This window comes from Oncorhynchus mykiss, chromosome 3 (assembly GCF_057628025.1).
Source record: "Oncorhynchus mykiss isolate SJ-2025 chromosome 3, ASM5762802v1, whole genome shotgun sequence".
Lineage (NCBI taxonomy): Eukaryota > Metazoa > Chordata > Actinopteri > Salmoniformes > Salmonidae > Oncorhynchus > Oncorhynchus mykiss.
The window spans coordinates 2,937,271-2,953,355 of NC_143024.1; the positions used below are offsets into that span (position 1 = coordinate 2,937,271).

General features: G+C 46.9%; 1 protein-coding gene across 1 annotated transcript; it reads right to left on the reverse strand.

The window, feature by feature from the left end:
• Positions 1–4,975: 4,975 nt before the first annotated feature.
• LOC110525149 (G protein-coupled receptor 4) lies at positions 4,976–10,620 on the reverse strand. The gene is made up of 3 exons (XM_036938231.2): positions 10,467–10,620; positions 10,110–10,163; positions 4,976–9,678 (listed from the first exon to the last, which is right to left on the reverse strand). Exons 1-3 carry the CDS (start codon positions 10,564–10,566, stop codon positions 8,729–8,731), a joined length of 1,104 nt encoding a protein of 367 aa, XP_036794126.2. The 5' UTR covers positions 10,567–10,620; the 3' UTR covers positions 4,976–8,728.
• Between the last annotated feature and the right edge of the window lie 5,465 nt (positions 10,621–16,085).

Here is a 16,085-nt window from a genome sequence, read left to right on the forward strand (position 1 = left end):
GAAATGCTTACTTACAAGCCCTTAACCAACCCTGGTAGAGGTGGTATACAGACCTTACTGTGAAATGCTTCCTCACAAGCCCTTAACCAACCCTGGTAGAGGTGGTATACAGACCTTACAGTGAAATGCTTCCTCACAAGCCCTTAACCAACACTCCAGTTAAGAAAATAGTGAAGCACTATTTACTGAATAAACTAAAGTTTAGAAAAGTAACACAATAATGAGGCAACATACAGGGGGTACAGGTACCGAGTCAATGTGTGGGGGTACAGGTTAGTCAATGTGTGGGGGTACAGGTTAGTCAATGTGTGGGGGTACAGGTTAGTCAATGTGTGGGGCTACAGGTACCGAGTTAATGTGTGGGGGTACAGGTTAGTCAATGTGTGGGGCTACAGGTACCGAGTTAATGTGTGGGGGTACAGGTACCGAGTTAATGTGTGGGGGTACAGGTACCGAGTCAATGTGTGGGGGTACAGGTACCGAGTTAATGTGTGGGGGTACAGGTACCGAGTTAATGTGTGGGGCTACAGGTACCGAGTTAATGTGTGGGGGTACAGGTTAGTCAATGTGTGGGGGTACAGGTTAGTCAATGTGTGGGGCTACAGGTACCGAGTTAATGTGTGGGGGTACAGGTTAGTCAATGTGTGGGGCTACAGGTACCGAGTTAATGTGTGGGGGTACAGGTACCGAGTTAATGTGTGGGGGTACAGGTACCGAGTCAATGTGTGGGGGTACAGATACCGAGTCAATGTGTGGGGGTACAGGTACCGAGTCAATGTGTGGGGGTACAGGTACCGAGTTAATGTGCGGGGGTACAGGTACCGAGTCAATGTGCGGGGGTATAGGTACCGAGTTAATGTGTGGGGGTACAGGTACCGAGTCACAGAAGTCTAAACTGCAAAGTAGAGTTCAGGAGGAAGTCATTGTGTCAAAGTCATCCATTCTGTTACCAACATGGGATTCTATTCAAGGTTGCTGTGAAGGGGGAGAAATCATGAGCAGAGCGTCCAACCCTGAATACCAGCCTCCTCCACTGTTTAAATGCCCAAACACACAGCCCATCAGGACACACGTCTCTGCTGCTGTAACGACAGATCTCCTCCTCTGTTTAAAGGCCCAAACACACAGCCCATCAGGACACACGTCTCTGCTGCTGTAACGGCAGATCTCCTCCTCTGTTTAAAGGCCCAAACACACAGCCCATCAGGACACACGTCTCTGCTGCTGTAACGGCAGATCTCCTCCTCTTCGTCTGAAAAGGAGTAAGGATCGGACCAAGATGCGGCGTGGTAAGTGTTCATGACAAATTTTAATAAGAAAAGCCTGAACACTATGAAATACAAAACAATAAACGATAACATGAAATAAACCAAACCGAAACAGTCCCGTGTGGTGACAAACACTGACACAGGAAACAAACACCCACAAACCAACAGGGAAACCCAGGCTACCTAAGTATGATTCTCAATCAGAGACAACTAACGACACCTGCCTCTGATTGAGAACCATACTAGGCCGAAAACAGAAACCTAAACATACAAAACACAAAACATAGACTGCCCACCCCAACTCACGCCATGACCAACACTAAATAAAGACTAAACATAGACTGCCCACCCCAACTCACACCCTGACCATACTAAATAAAGACTAAACATAGACTGCCCACCCCAACTCACGCCATGACCAACACTAAATAAAGACTAAACATAGACTGCCCACCCCAACTCACGCCCTGACCATACTAAATAAAGACTAAACATAGACTGCCCACCCCAACTCACGCCATGACCAACACTAAATAAAGACTAAACATAGACTGCCCACCCCAACTCACGCCCTAACCAACACTAAATAAAGACTAAACATAGACTGCCCACCCCAACTCACGCCATGACCAACACTAAATAAAGACTAAACATAGACTGCCCACCCCAACTCACGCCCTAACCAACACTAAATAAAGACTAAACATAGACTGCCCACCCCAACTCACGCCCTAACCAACACTAAATAAAGACTAAACATAGACTGCCCACCCCAACTCACGCCATGACCAACACTAAATAAAGACTAAACATAGACTGCCCACCCCAACTCACGCCCTGACCATACTAAATAAAGACTAAACATAGACTGCCCACCCCAACTCACGCCCTGACCAACACTAAATAAAGACAACTTAGACTGCCTACCCCAACTCACGCCCTGACCAACACTAAATAAAGACAACTTAGACTGCCTACCCCAACTCACGCCCTGACCACACTAAATAAAGACAAAACATAGACTGCCCACCCCAACTCACGCCCTGACCATACTAAATAAAGACTAAACATAGACTGCCCACCCCAACTCACGCCCTGACCATACTAAATAAAGACTAAACATAGACTGCCCACCCCAACTCACGCCCTGACCAACACTAAATAAAGACAACATAGACTGCCCACCCCAACTCACGCCCTGACCATACTAAATAAAGACTAAACATAGACTTCCCACCCCAACTCACACCCTGACCATACTAAATAAAGACAACATAGACTGCCCACCCCAACTCACACCCTGACCATACTAAATAAAGACTAAACATAGACTGCCCACCCCAACTCACGCCCTGACCAACACTAAATAAAGACTAAACATAGACTGCCCACCCCAACTCACACCCTGACCAACACTAAATAAAGACTAAACATAGACTGCCCACCCCAACTCACGCCCTGACCAACACTAAATAAAGACTAAACATAGACTGCCCACCCCAACTCACACCCTGCCTGCTGACCCCTTTGAGTCCTTCAACCCGTCTCTATTGATCAGACTGAGTCCTTCAGGTAAACCCATCTCTATTGATCAGACTGAGTCCTTCAGGGAAACCCATCTCTATTGATCAGACTGAGTCCTTCAGGGAAACCCATCTCTATTGATCAGACTGAGTCCTTCAGGGAAACCCATCTCTATTGATCAGACTGAGTCCTTCAGGTAAACCCATCTCTATTGATCAGACTGAGTCCTTCAGGTAAACCCATCTCTAGTGATCAGACTGAGTCCTTCAGGGAAACCCATCTCTATTGATCAGACTGAGTCCTTCAGGTAAACCCATCTCTATTGATCAGACTGAGTCCTTCAGGTAAACCCGTCTCTATTGATCAGACTGAGTCCTTCAGGTAAACCCGTCTCTATTGATCAGACTGAGTCCTTCAGGTAAACCCGTCTCTATTGATCAGACTGAGTCCTTCAGGTAAACTCGTCTCTATTGATCAGTCTGAGTCCTTCAGGTAAACCCGTCTCTATTGATCAGACTGAGTCCTTCAGGTAAACCCGTCTCTATTGATCAGACTGAGTCCTTCAGGTAAACCCGTCTCTATTGATCAGACTGAGTCCTTCAGGTAAACCCATCTCTAGTGATCAGACTGAGTCCTTCAGGTAAACCCGTCTCTAGTGATCAGACTGAGTCCTTCAGGGAAACCCATCTCTATTGATCAGACTGAGTCCTTCAGGTAAACCCATCTCTATTGATCAGACTGAGTCCTTCAGGTAAACCCGTCTCTATTGATCAGACTGAGTCCTTCAGGTAAACCCATCTCTATTGATCAGACTGAGTCCTTCAGGTAAACCCGTCTCTATTGATCAGACTGAGTCCTTCAGGTAAACCCGTCTCTAGTGATCAGACTGAGTCCTTCAGGGAAACCCATCTCTATTGATCAGACTGTCCTTCAGGGAAACCCATCTCTATTGATCAGACTGAGTCCTTCAGGTAAACCCATCTCTATTGATCAGACTGAGTCCTTCAGGTAAACCCGTCTCTATTGATCAGACTGAGTCCTTCAGGTAAACCCATCTCTATTGATCAGACTGAGTCCTTCAGGTAAACCCGTCTCTAGTGATCAGACTGAGTCCTTCAGGTAAACCCATCTCTATTGATCAGACTGAGTCCTTCAGGTAAACCCGTCTCTATTGATCAGACTGAGTCCTTCAGGTAAACCCATCTCTAGTGATCAGACTGAGTCCTTCAGGCAAACCCATCTCTAGTGATCAGACTGAGTCCTTCAGGCAAACCCATCTCTAGTGATCAGATTGAGTCCTTCAGGTAAACCCATCTCTAGTGATCAGACTGAGTCCTTCAGGTAAACCCGTCTCTAGTGATCAGACTGAGTCCTTCAGGTAAACCCATCTCTATTGATCAGACTGAGTCCTTCAGGTAAACCCATCTCTAGTGATCAGATTGAGTCCTTCAGGTAAACCCGTCTCTAGTGATCAGACTGAGTCCTTCAGGTAAACCCATCTCTAGTGATCAGATTGAGTCCTTCAGGTAAACCCGTCTCTAGTGATCAGACTGAGTCCTTCAGGTAAACCCGTCTCTATTGATCAGACTGAGTCCTTCAGGTAAACCCGTCTCTATTGATCTGACTTCTCTTACTGTTATATATAGTTATTACAACTATTCACAAATAACAAGACATTTCCACTGTACAATTTCTAATGCCAGAGAAAATCATTTGTTTTCACTTAGGCTCTCTTTCAGGATGTTAGGTCTTCGTGTGTAGGCACCTTGATCTCCCTGTTCCTGTGCGTTCTCCTGATCTCCCTGTTCCTGTGCGTTCTCCTGATCTCCCTGTTCCTGTGCGTTCTCCTGATCTCCCTGTTCCTGTGCGTTCTCCTGATCTCCCTGTTCCTGTGCGTTCTCCTGATCTCCCTGTTCCTGTGCGTTCTCCTGATCTCCCTGTTCGTTCTCCTGGAACCCGTTGAGGGGTCTCTCACGCAGCCCTGTCAGCCCATCAACCAGACTGTGTCTCTGGAGAAGGAAGGCTACCCAACATGCCTAGTCATTCAAACCCCTATCTGCCCTGGCCACTGCGTCACCAAGGTACAATGAACAAACTGGCTCTAACTCTGACCACTTTCAGTGTCCTCTTTTTTTAAAGGGACTCCGGGAGAGAATGGGAACAAAAGAGGAGAAAGAGTGATCTCAAATATCCACATTATCAGTTTATTGAAGGAAACAAGTCCATATTTTTCTGAAAAGCTGCAATACAAGCCCAACACAGATAGCGCAATGCAGAATAGGGCTGTGTACAATACAGTATGTCATGTATTTTATATAAAAAAGCAAGGCATGTACTCTTCACATTTTAACTACAACAATAAAACAATACATTTTTTAACCCCCTTTTTCCTCCCCAATTTCGTGCTATCCAATTGCGATCTTGTCTCATTGCCTCCCCCGAGCCCGTTGGGGAGTTGCAGCTAAGGTTGCATCCTCCGAAACATGACCAGCCAAACCGCACACCTTAACACCCGCACGCTTAACCCGGAAGCCAGCTGCACCAACGTGTCGGAGGAAACACCGTCCACTGGCAACCGAAGTCAGCCTGCAGGCGCCCGGGCCGCCACAAGGAGTCGCTAGAGCGCGATGAGCCAAGTAAATCCCCCCCCTGGCCAAACCCTCCCCTAACCCGGACAATGCTGGGAAAATTGTGTGCCGGTAACTTGGGACTCCCGGTCGCGGCCGGTTATGGCACAGCCTGGAATCAAACCCGGGTCTGTAGTGACGCCTTAGACCACTGCGCCACTCGGGAGGCCCGTAAAGGTATAATTTTAACAAAGAAGAGAACACTGTTAAAGCTTCGTTTCGATCCGATAATTTGAACAAGGAGTTGATAGGAGTTATACATAGTGAATCGTACAGATACAGTCCATTAGTGGTTAGAGTGTAGAGGCGGCAGGGTAGCCTAGTGGTTAGAGTGTAGAGGCGGCAGGGTAGCCTAGTGGTTAGAGTGTAGAGGAGGCAGGGTAGCCTAGTGGTTAGAGTGTAGAGGTGGCAGGGCAGCCTAGTGGTTGGAGTGTAGAGGAGGCAGGGTAGCCTAGTGGTTAGAGTGTAGAGGCGGCAGGGTAGCCTAGTGGTTAGAGTGTAGAGGCGGCAGGGTACCCTAGTGGTTAGAGTGTAGAGACGGCAGGGTAGCCTAGTGGTTAGAGTGTAGAGGAGGCAGGGTAGCCTAGTGGTTAGAGTGTAGAGGCGGCAGGGTAGCCTAGTGGTTAGAGTGTAGAGGAGGCAGGGTAGCCTAGTGGTTAGAGTGTAGAGGAGGCAGGGTAGCCTAGTGGTTAGAGTGTAGAGGCGGCAGGGTAGCCTAGTGGTTAGAGTGTAGAGGAGGCAGGGTAGCCTAGTGGTTAGAGTGTAGAGGAGGCAGGGTAGCCTAGTGGTTAGAGTGTAGAGGAGGCAGGGTAGCCTAGTGGTTAGAGTGTAGAGGAGGCAGGGTAGCCTAGTGGTTAGAGTGTAGAGGTGGCAGGGCAGCCTAGTGGTTGGAGTGTAGAGGAGGCAGGGTAGCCTAGTGGTTAGAGTGTAGAGGCGGCAGGGTAGCCTAGTGGTTAGAGTGTAGAGGCGGCAGGGTACCCTAGTGGTTAGAGTGTAGAGACGGCAGGGTAGCCTAGTGGTTAGAGTGTAGAGGAGGCAGGGTAGCCTAGTGGTTAGAGTGTAGAGGCGGCAGGGTAGCCTAGTGGTTAGAGTGTAGAGGAGGCAGGGTAGCCTAGTGGTTAGAGTGTAGAGGAGGCAGGGTAGCCTAGTGGTTAGAGTGTAGAGGCGGCAGGGTAGCCTAGTGGTTAGAGTGTAGAGGAGGCAGGGTAGCCTAGTGGTTAGAGTGTAGAGGAGGCAGGGTAGCCTAGTGGTTAGAGTGTAGAGGAGGCAGGGTAGCCTAGTGGTTAGAGTGTAGAGGGGGCAGGGTAGCCTAGTGGTTAGAGTGTAGAGGAGGCAGGGTAGCCTAGTGGTTAGAGTGTAGAGGAGGCAGGGTAGCCTAGTGGTTAGAGTGTAGAGGGGGCAGGGTAGCCTAGTGGTTAGAGTGTAGAGGGGGCAGGGTAGCCTAGTGGTTAGAGTGTAGAGGGGGCAGGGTAGCCTAGTGGTTAGAGTGTAGAGGAGGCAGGGTAGCCTAGTGGTTAGAGTGTAGAGGAGGCAGGGTAGCCTAGTGGTTATAGTGTAGAGGAGGCAGGGTAGCCTAGTGGTTATAGTGTAGAGGCGGCAGGGTAGCCTAGTGGTTATAGTGTAGAGGGGGCAGGGCAGCCTAGTGGTTATAGTGTAGAGGGGGCAGGGTAGCCTAGTGGTTATAGTGTAGAGGCGGCAGGGCAGCCTAGTGGTTATAGTGTAGAGGGGGCAGGGTAGCCTAGTGGTTAGAGTGTAGAGGAGGCAGGGTAGCCTAGTGGTTAGAGTGTAGAGGCGGCAGGGTAGCCTAGTGGTTATAGTGTAGAGGAGGCAGGGTAGCCTAGTGGTTAGAGTGTAGAGGCGGCAGGGTAGCCTAGTGGTTATAGTGTAGAGGGGGCAGGGTAGCCTAGTGGTTAGAGTGTAGAGGAGGCAGGGTAGCCTAGTGGTTAGAGTGTAGAGGAGGCAGGGTAGCCTAGTGGTTAGAGTGTAGAGGAGGCAGGGTAGCCTAGTGGTTAGAGTGTAGAGGAGGCAGGGTAGCCTAGTGGTTAGAGTTGATAGGAGTTATACATAGTGAATCGTACAGATACAGTCCATTACCCTAGTGGTTAGAGTGTAGAGGAGGCAGGGTAGCCTAGTGGTTAGAGTGTAGAGGCGGCAGGGTAGCCTAGTGGTTAGAGTGTAGAGGAGGCAGGGTAGCCTAGTGGTTAGAGTGTAGAGGAGGCAGGGTAGCCTAGTGGTTAGAGTTGATAGGAGTTATACATAGTGAATCGTACAGATACAGTCCATTACCCTAGTGGTTAGAGTGTAGAGGAGGCAGGGTAGCCTAGTGGTTAGAGTGTAGAGGAGGCAGGGTAGCCTAGTGGTTAGAGTGTAGAGGAGGCAGGGTAGCCTAGTGGTTAGAGTGTAGAGGCGGCAGGGTAGCCTAGTGGTTAGAGTGTAGAGGAGGCAGGGTAGCCTAGTGGTTAGAGTGTAGAGGAGGCAGGGTAGCCTAGTGGTTAGAGTGTAGAGGAGGCAGGGTAGCCTAGTGGTTAGAGTGTAGAGGAGGCAGGGTAGCCTAGTGGTTAGAGTGTAGAGGAGGCAGGGTAGCCTAGTGGTTAGAGTGTAGAGGCGGCAGGGTAGCCTAGTGGTTAGAGTGTAGAGGAGGCAGGGTAGCCTAGTGGTTAGAGTGTAGAGGAGGCAGGGTAGCCTAGTGGTTAGAGTTGATAGGAGTTATACATAGTGAATCGTACAGATACAGTCCATTACCCTAGTGGTTAGAGTGTAGAGGAGGCAGGGTAGCCTAGTGGTTAGAGTGTAGAGGGGGCAGGGTAGCCTGGTGGTTAGAGTGTAGAGGAGGCAGGGTAGCCTAGTGGTTAGAGTGTAGAGGAGGCAGGGTAGCCTAGTGGTTAGAGTGTAGAGGGGGCAGGGTAGCCTAGTGGTTAGAGTGTAGAGGGGGCAGGGTAGCCTAGTGGTTAGAGTGTAGAGGCGGCAGGGTAGCCTAGTGGTTATAGTGTAGAGGAGGCAGGGTAGCCTAGTGGTTAGAGTGTAGAGGAGGCAGGGTAGCCTAGTGGTTAGAGTGTAGAGGCGGCAGGGTAGCCTAGTGGTTAGAGTGTAGAGGAGGCAGGGTAGCCTAGTGGTTAGAGTGTAGAGGAGGCAGGGTAGCCTAGTGGTTAGAGTGTAGAGGAGGCAGGGTAGCCTAGTGGTTAGAGTGTAGAGGAGGCAGGGTAGCCTAGTGGTTAGAGTGTAGAGGAGGCAGGGTAGCCTAGTGGTTAGAGTTGATAGGAGTTATACATAGTGAATCGTACAGATACAGTCCATTACCCTGCATCTGTCCTACCTGGAGCCTTCTACTACACTATCAGTCATGGTCATAGTGTTGGTGACCTGACTCTGCTCCTCGTCACCCATGAGCTTGCCGAAGCAGGGGAAGGCCAGAGTGTCCTTAGCTCCCTTTCTCATGAACACATAGAGTAGGGGATCCACAAGGGGGCTGAATCTCTCAAAGAGGGTCCCAATCTTTACATTTTCTCGGCCTGTTACCCCTGATATCAGATATTGTATGATGAGGGGTAGGAACAGGACTGTGTAATTGCCCAGCACAAGGGCCAGGGTACCAATAATCCGTCTCTGTTCGACAGCTGGCACAGAGATGGAGACGGACAGAGCTTTCAACGTGCCCACGAGGAAGAATACGAGCAACGGAAAGGGTATGAGGAGGTTAACTGCAAACAGAATCAGTTTCCTCTCGAGAGTCGGTGTGAGGTAGAACACGCAGATTTGGATGAAAGGGATAACCCAGATAAAGGAGGACATTATGAGCGAGTATTTGATGTTACGACGAAAACGGTACCAGAGAGGAAATGCAATCACAAGATATCTCTCCAGAGCAACACATACCATGAAACTAATGCTCGCACTGATACCGAAGAAATCAATAAAAAGTACAATCATTTTCCAGGCACCAGACGGGTTGAACGGCCTCATGCAGATCTGAACGAGATCTGCAATAAGAAGGTTGATAACGTAGACCGGAGCGATGTGATCAGCTCGGATCAGGAAGTACATGGCATAAATGGACAGACAGATCAGAGGAAAGCCGATGGAGAACGTTGTCCACTGTACGACGGTTTCAACGATGCTCCAAGTGGATGGGACGTCGTCCGTGACATTGTAGAGGTTTTCTCCAGCCATCCTTGGTGGTGCTTGTTGTTGCAGGAACTGGTTGATGGCAGGGTTCTTCAGATTCCCGAGTTCAAGGGCCTTAATATTTTCCTGTTGTGCTCCTACACTCAGAGAAAACAAAGTGAAAAGGCTGCTGTTTTACTCTATAACACCTAAGATTCCAGTTATGATTCTTTAAAACAGGTCTAGTTTTGAGCTCAACGATGCATCTTTACTCTAAATCTAAAAGCATTTCCCTTCTAAAGAAACAGGAAGTATGCTCAATATAGTTCTGCGTATTTTTAGTAAAACTGAACATGTAACACAAAATAGAGCTGTCAAAGTGCCTATAGACATGAACCTTCTCACATTGTGTAAATGTTAGGATGCCTTAAAACGTCTCTTCTTTATGCAATGAACTAATCAATTGAGCCGTTACTACGTTTTTTAAATGAATATCATATAATAGAAAAAAACGAAGTCATCACGTGAAGCACAAGAACAGTTGAAATAGCCATTTAGCAACCATGTGGAATCTACAGTATTGTCTTACCTGGTGGGTCAATTAGATTAACTGGCGTTCGTCTTGTAGCGCCTATCAAATCAACTAATTATCAGGAAGTGGAAATGCAAGTTAGAAACGTGCCATTCTTTTTTACAGCACAGATACAGATACAGCATAGATACTCTCAGATACTCACAGATACAGCACAGATACTCACAGATACAGCACAGATACTCACAGATACAGCACAGATACTCACAGATACAGCACAGATACTCACATGTACTCACAGATACTCACAGATACTCACAGATACAGCACAGATACTCACTGATACTCACAGATACTCACAGATACAGATACAGCACAGATACTCACAGATACAGATACAGCACAGATACTCACAGATACTCACGGTGCACACCCAGTGACAATACAGCATGTACGTCTGAGCCTTAAATACTGTGAGACAGGAAGTCCACCACTCCAGGATGTCAAAAGTCATTGCACAATTTGTGTTACTGTAGCATTTGTCTTCGATAGCTGATTGGTCAGGGAGATCATGTGACATTACTACCAGTGGTTAAAAGATCCCGGACCTAATCCATTCCACACTAAGTTTCTACTTCGATGTATTTCAGAATGACAACAGGAATGTGACATCTGACGTGTAACATAATACACTTCATGCACACATCTTATAATATGCATTAGAGGTCGCTTTCAGCTTCCTGTGTGAACCGGAAGTGCCTTAAAATGACGTCATAGGTGCCGTTTCAAAGGGTTAAAAAGGTCAGATCTTTTCAAAACTTAATATGTGTGATTAGGCAACCCCCATGAACTGTAAGTCAGTCATTTCTCCCAACAGATGTCTAAGAAAAGCTCTCACACACACACACACACACACACACACACACACACACACACACACACACACACACACACACACACACACACACACACACACACACACACACACACACACACACACACACAGCAAGGATGGAGTGACAAAGTGCGGTGCTTAAAGACACACAGAGCCTGCAATGGCATTTCCATAATCTCTAGGCTGTGCCGAGTTCAACGAGATGCCCCGCTTGACCGTAACTCGCTCTGAGTGCAGCGACCGTGAAAAAACGTAGGCCCAAAATGAAGCCTGGCCCTAAATGTAATTTGCTTTTGGGTGACAGTGAGAGAACCGTTAGGGTGAGAAGCACAATTCGACCTCAGGTACGTTCCTGAGGTCCTCCCGATCCGTGCAAGCCTAACCTTGACCGTGTGGCATTAACCCTTAACAGTAAAACAGGGTTTTTTTGGTCTCACAGATTACAATGACTTCTCTCCCCATAGGAATACATTGCCTGCTCCTCTAAAGTCAACCTGAAGCCTATGTAGGTTATGAATGCCTTATGAACCTGTCTTCAATGACAGTCCATCAAGCCACTATGAGGTCTACCTGTGTCGATTCTAAGCTTCCTGTAGCAACCGGAAGTGGTTAAAATCACCCTAAACGTGTATATCCATACCCTGCCTGCAGTTTGACAGACATAGTGCATTCAACCCTGTGTAAATCAGTTCTTAACGTAAAGACTTAAAACTCAGGATTCTGTAAAGGCATACCCCAATGAGGATATGTGTTGACTTATAGCTTCCTGTGCCAACCCGAAGTGCCATAATTGGTGTCACAGGGGCTGTTTCGAAGGGTTAAAAAAGTCAGATCTGTCCAAAACTTCATATGTGTGATTAGGAAACCCCCATGAACTGTAAATCAGTCATTTTTTCCCATAAAATTTCAAAGGAAAACTCAATCACACACACACACAGCTTGGAAGGAGGGACACATTGGGGTGCGTAGAGACATACACTGCCTGCATTAGTTAACCTTGTTTGAACTATTAACCTTTTGTAACTAGGGGGCAGTATTTTCATTTTTGGTTAAAAAACGTTCCCGTTTTAAACAAGATATTTTGTCACGAAAATATGCTTGACTATGCATATAATTAACAACTTTGGATAGAAAACACTTTAACGCAAAGATATTGTCTGTGAGTGCAACAGAACTGATGTGACAGGCGAAACCCAGATAAAAATCCAATCAGGAAGTGAAACCGCCTCATGCCAATGACTCCTTATATGGCTGTGAATGAGCTACGAATGAGCTTACGTTTTCCACGTATTCCCCAAGGTGTCTACAGCATTGTGACGTCTTTTTACGCATTTATGTTGAAGAATAGCTGTAAGGGACCATATATAGCAAGTGGTCACATAATGGCTCCCGCAGAAAATCTTGCGTAAAGTACACAAGTAGCCATTTTTCCAATCGCTTCTTATGAGAAACCAATTGTCCCGACGGGTATATTATCGAATTGTTATATGAAAAACACCTTGAGGATTGATTGTAAACAACGTTTGCCATGTTTCTGTCGATATTATGGAGCTAATTTGGAAAACAGTACAGCGTTGTAGTGACCGCATTTTCCGGTCGATTTCTTAGCCAAACGTGACGAACAAACGGGAGCTATTTCGCCAACAAAAATAATATTTTTGGAAAAAATGAACATTTGCTCTCTAACTGGTCTCCTGAGTGAAAACATCCGAAGTTCTTCAAAGGTAAATGATTTAATTTGGTTGCTTTTCTTATTTTTATTATGCCATGATAAACTTACACAAATGCTTGTCTGCTTGTCTGGCATATTTCGAAAAACGGTCTAGAAAGCACTTTTTAAGGGTGTGAAGTTTTTTCAAAATTTTTGCTATTTTTGACTTTTGACTTCCGGTGCCGTTTCAAAGGGTTAAAAAGGTCAGATCTTTCCAAAACTTCCTATGTGTGATTAGGCCTCAACCCCCATGAACTGTAAGTCAGTCATTTCTCCCAACAGATGTCTAAGAAAAGCTCTCTCACACACACACACATACACACACACACACACACACACACACACACACACAGCAAGGATGGAGTGACAAAGTGCGGTGCTTAAAGACACACAGAGCCTGCAATGGCATTTCCATAATCTCTAGGCTGTGCCGAGTTCAACGAGATGCCCCGCTTGACCGTAGCTCGCTCTGAGTGCAGCGACCGTGAAAAAAGTAGGCCCAAAATGAAGCCTGTCATTTCTCCCATAACATTTAAAAGAAAAACTAAATCACACACAGCTTGGAAGGAGGGACCCATTGGGGTGTTAGGGTTAGGGTTGGGTTAGGGTTAGGGTTAGGGGTTAGGGTTAGGGCTTAGGAGGGAAGGAGGGACCCATTGGGTAGTAGAGACATACACTGCCTGCATTAGTTAACCTTGTTCGAACTATTAACCCTTTGTAACTAGGGGGCAGTATTTTCATTTTTGGATAAAAAACGTTCCCGTTTTAAACAAGATATTTTGTCACGAAAAGATGCTCGAATATGCATATAATTAACAACTTTGGATAGAAAACACTTTGAAGTTTCCAAAACTTCATGCCAATGACTCCTTATAGGGCTGTGAATGAGCTACGAATGAGCTTACGTTTTCTACGTATTCCCCAAGGTGTCTACAGCATTGTGACGTCTTTTTACGCATTTATGTTGAAGAATAGCCTAGACCAGTTAACCCACTGTTCCTAGACCAGTTAACCCACTGTTCCTAGACCAGTTAACCCACTGTTCCTAGACCAGTTAACCCCCTGTTCCTAGACCAGTTAACCCCCTGTTCCTAGACCAGTTAACCCACTGTTCCTAGACCAGTTAACCCCCTGTTCCTAGACCAGTTAACCCACTGTTCCTAGACCAGTTAACCCACTGTTCCTAGACCAGTTAACCCACTGTTCCTAGACCAGTTAACCCACTGTTCCTAGACCAGTTAACCCACCGTTCCTAGACCAGTTAACCCCACTGTTCCTAGACCAGTTAACCCACTGTTCCTAGACCAGTTAACCCACTGTTCCTAGACCAGTTAACCCACTGTTCCTAGACCAGTTAACCCCCTGTTCCTAGACCAGTTAACCCCCTGTTCCTAGACCAGTTAACCCACCGTTCCTAGACCAGTTAACCCACTGTTCCTAGACCAGTTAACCCCACTGTTCCTAGACCAGTTAACCCACTGTTCCTAGACCAGTTAACCCACTGTTCCTAGACCAGTTAACCCACTGTTCCTAGACCAGTTAACCCACTGTTCCTAGACCAGTTAACCCACTGTTCCTAGACCAGTTAACCCCACTGTTCCTAGACCAGTTAACCCACTGTTCCTAGACCAGTTAACCCACTGTTCCTAGACCAGTTAACCCCCTGTTCCTAGACCAGTTAACCCCTTGTTCCTAGACCAGTTAACCCCCTGTTCCTAGACCAGTTAACCCACCGTTCCTAGACCAGTTAACCCACTGTTCCTAGACCAGTTAACCCACTGTTCCTAGACCAGTTAACCCCACTGTTCCTAGACCAGTTAACCCACTGTTCCTAGACCAGTTAACCCACTGTTCCTAGACCAGTTAACCCCCTGTTCCTAGACCAGTTAACCCCCTGTTCCTAGACCAGTTAACCCACCGTTCCTAGACCAGTTAACCCCCTGTTCCTAGACCAGTTAATCCCCTGTTCCTAGACCAGTTAACCCACTGTTCCTAGACCAGTTAACCCCCTGTTCCTAGACCAGTTAATCCCCTGTTCCTAGACCAGTTAACCCCCTGTTCCTAGACCAGTTAACCCACTGTTCCTAGACCAGTTAACCCCCTGTTCCTAGACCAGTTAACCCACTGTTCCTAGACCAGTTAACCCCCTGTTCCTAGACCAGTTAACCCACCGTTCCTAGACCAGTTAACCCCCTGTTCCTAGACCAGTTAAACAGTTACAGATTTCCAATTGTTTTGAAAACTTGAAATCGGCCCTTCCGATTAATCGGTCGACCTCGAATATGCATACACCTTTTTGGGTGAAGAAGCTGTTAGTTTAATATTCACAGACTTGATGTGCTGGAGTACAGGCAGCTACTTGAGAATAAAACAAACTTACTAGTGATATTCCACCAGACTTTTATAGGTCAGTCACAATATCTAGGTCCGTCAGACTTAACACCAATATGTTGAGACAATGATGAAACGTGATAACAGTCCTCCACCACACACACACAAATGCAACAAATGAAATATTGTGCAAATACTTCAGAAAAATGACTTCCTTGTCACTAATGTTGAAATTGTGGGGTTACATACAGTGCCTGTCAAAAGTTTGGACACACCTACTCATTCAAGGGTTTTTCTTCATTTTTACTATTTTCTACATTGTAGAATAATATGGATGACATCAAAACTATGAAAGAACACATATGGAATCATGTTGTAACCAACAACAAAAAAGTTGTAAATAAATATTTTATATTTGAGATTCTTCAAAGTTGCCACCTTTTGCCTTGATGACAGCTTTGCACACTCTTGGCATTCTCTCAACCAGCTTCATGAGGTAGTCACCTCGAATGCCTGTCTATTGACAGGTGTGCCTTGTTAAAAGTTAATTTGTGGAATTTCTGTCCTTCTTAATGCGTTTGAATGCGTTTGAACCAATCAGTTGTGTTGTGACAAGGTAGAGGTGGTGTACAGACCTTACAGTGAAATGCTTCCTCACAAGCCCTTAACCAACCCTGCAGTTAAGAAAATAGTGAAGCAAATACTTACTGAATAAACTAAAGTTTAGAAAAGTAACACAATAATGAGGCAACATACGTACAGGTACCGAGTTAATGTGTGGGGGTACAGGTACCGAGTCGATGTGTGGGGGTACAGGTACCGAGTCGATGAGCAGGGGGACAGGTACCGAGTTGATGTGTGGGGGTACAGGTACCGAGTCGATGCGCGGGGGTACAGGTACCGAGTCGATGCGCGGGGGTACAGGTACCGAGTCGATGCGCGGGGGTACAGGTACCGAGTCGATGCGCGGGGGTACAGGTACCGAGTCGATGCGCGGGGGTACAGGTACCGAGTCGATGCGCGGGGGTACAGGTCCGAGTCGATGCGAGGGGGTACAGGTACCGAGTCGATGTGCGTGGGTACAGGTTAATGGAAG

Coding starts and splice junctions, on each gene's coding strand:
- LOC110525149 (XM_036938231.2), bottom strand. CDS start 10,566: ATGACTTTTGACATCCTGGAGTGGTGGACTTCCTGTCTCACAGTATTT. Junction 10,164..10,466: donor GGTGTGCACCGTGAGTATCT/GTGAGTATCTGT, acceptor CCTGATAATTAG/TTGATTTGATAGGCGCTACA. Junction 9,679..10,109: donor TAATCTAATTGACCCACCAG/GTAAGACAATAC, acceptor CTCTGAGTGTAG/GAGCACAACAGGAAAATATT.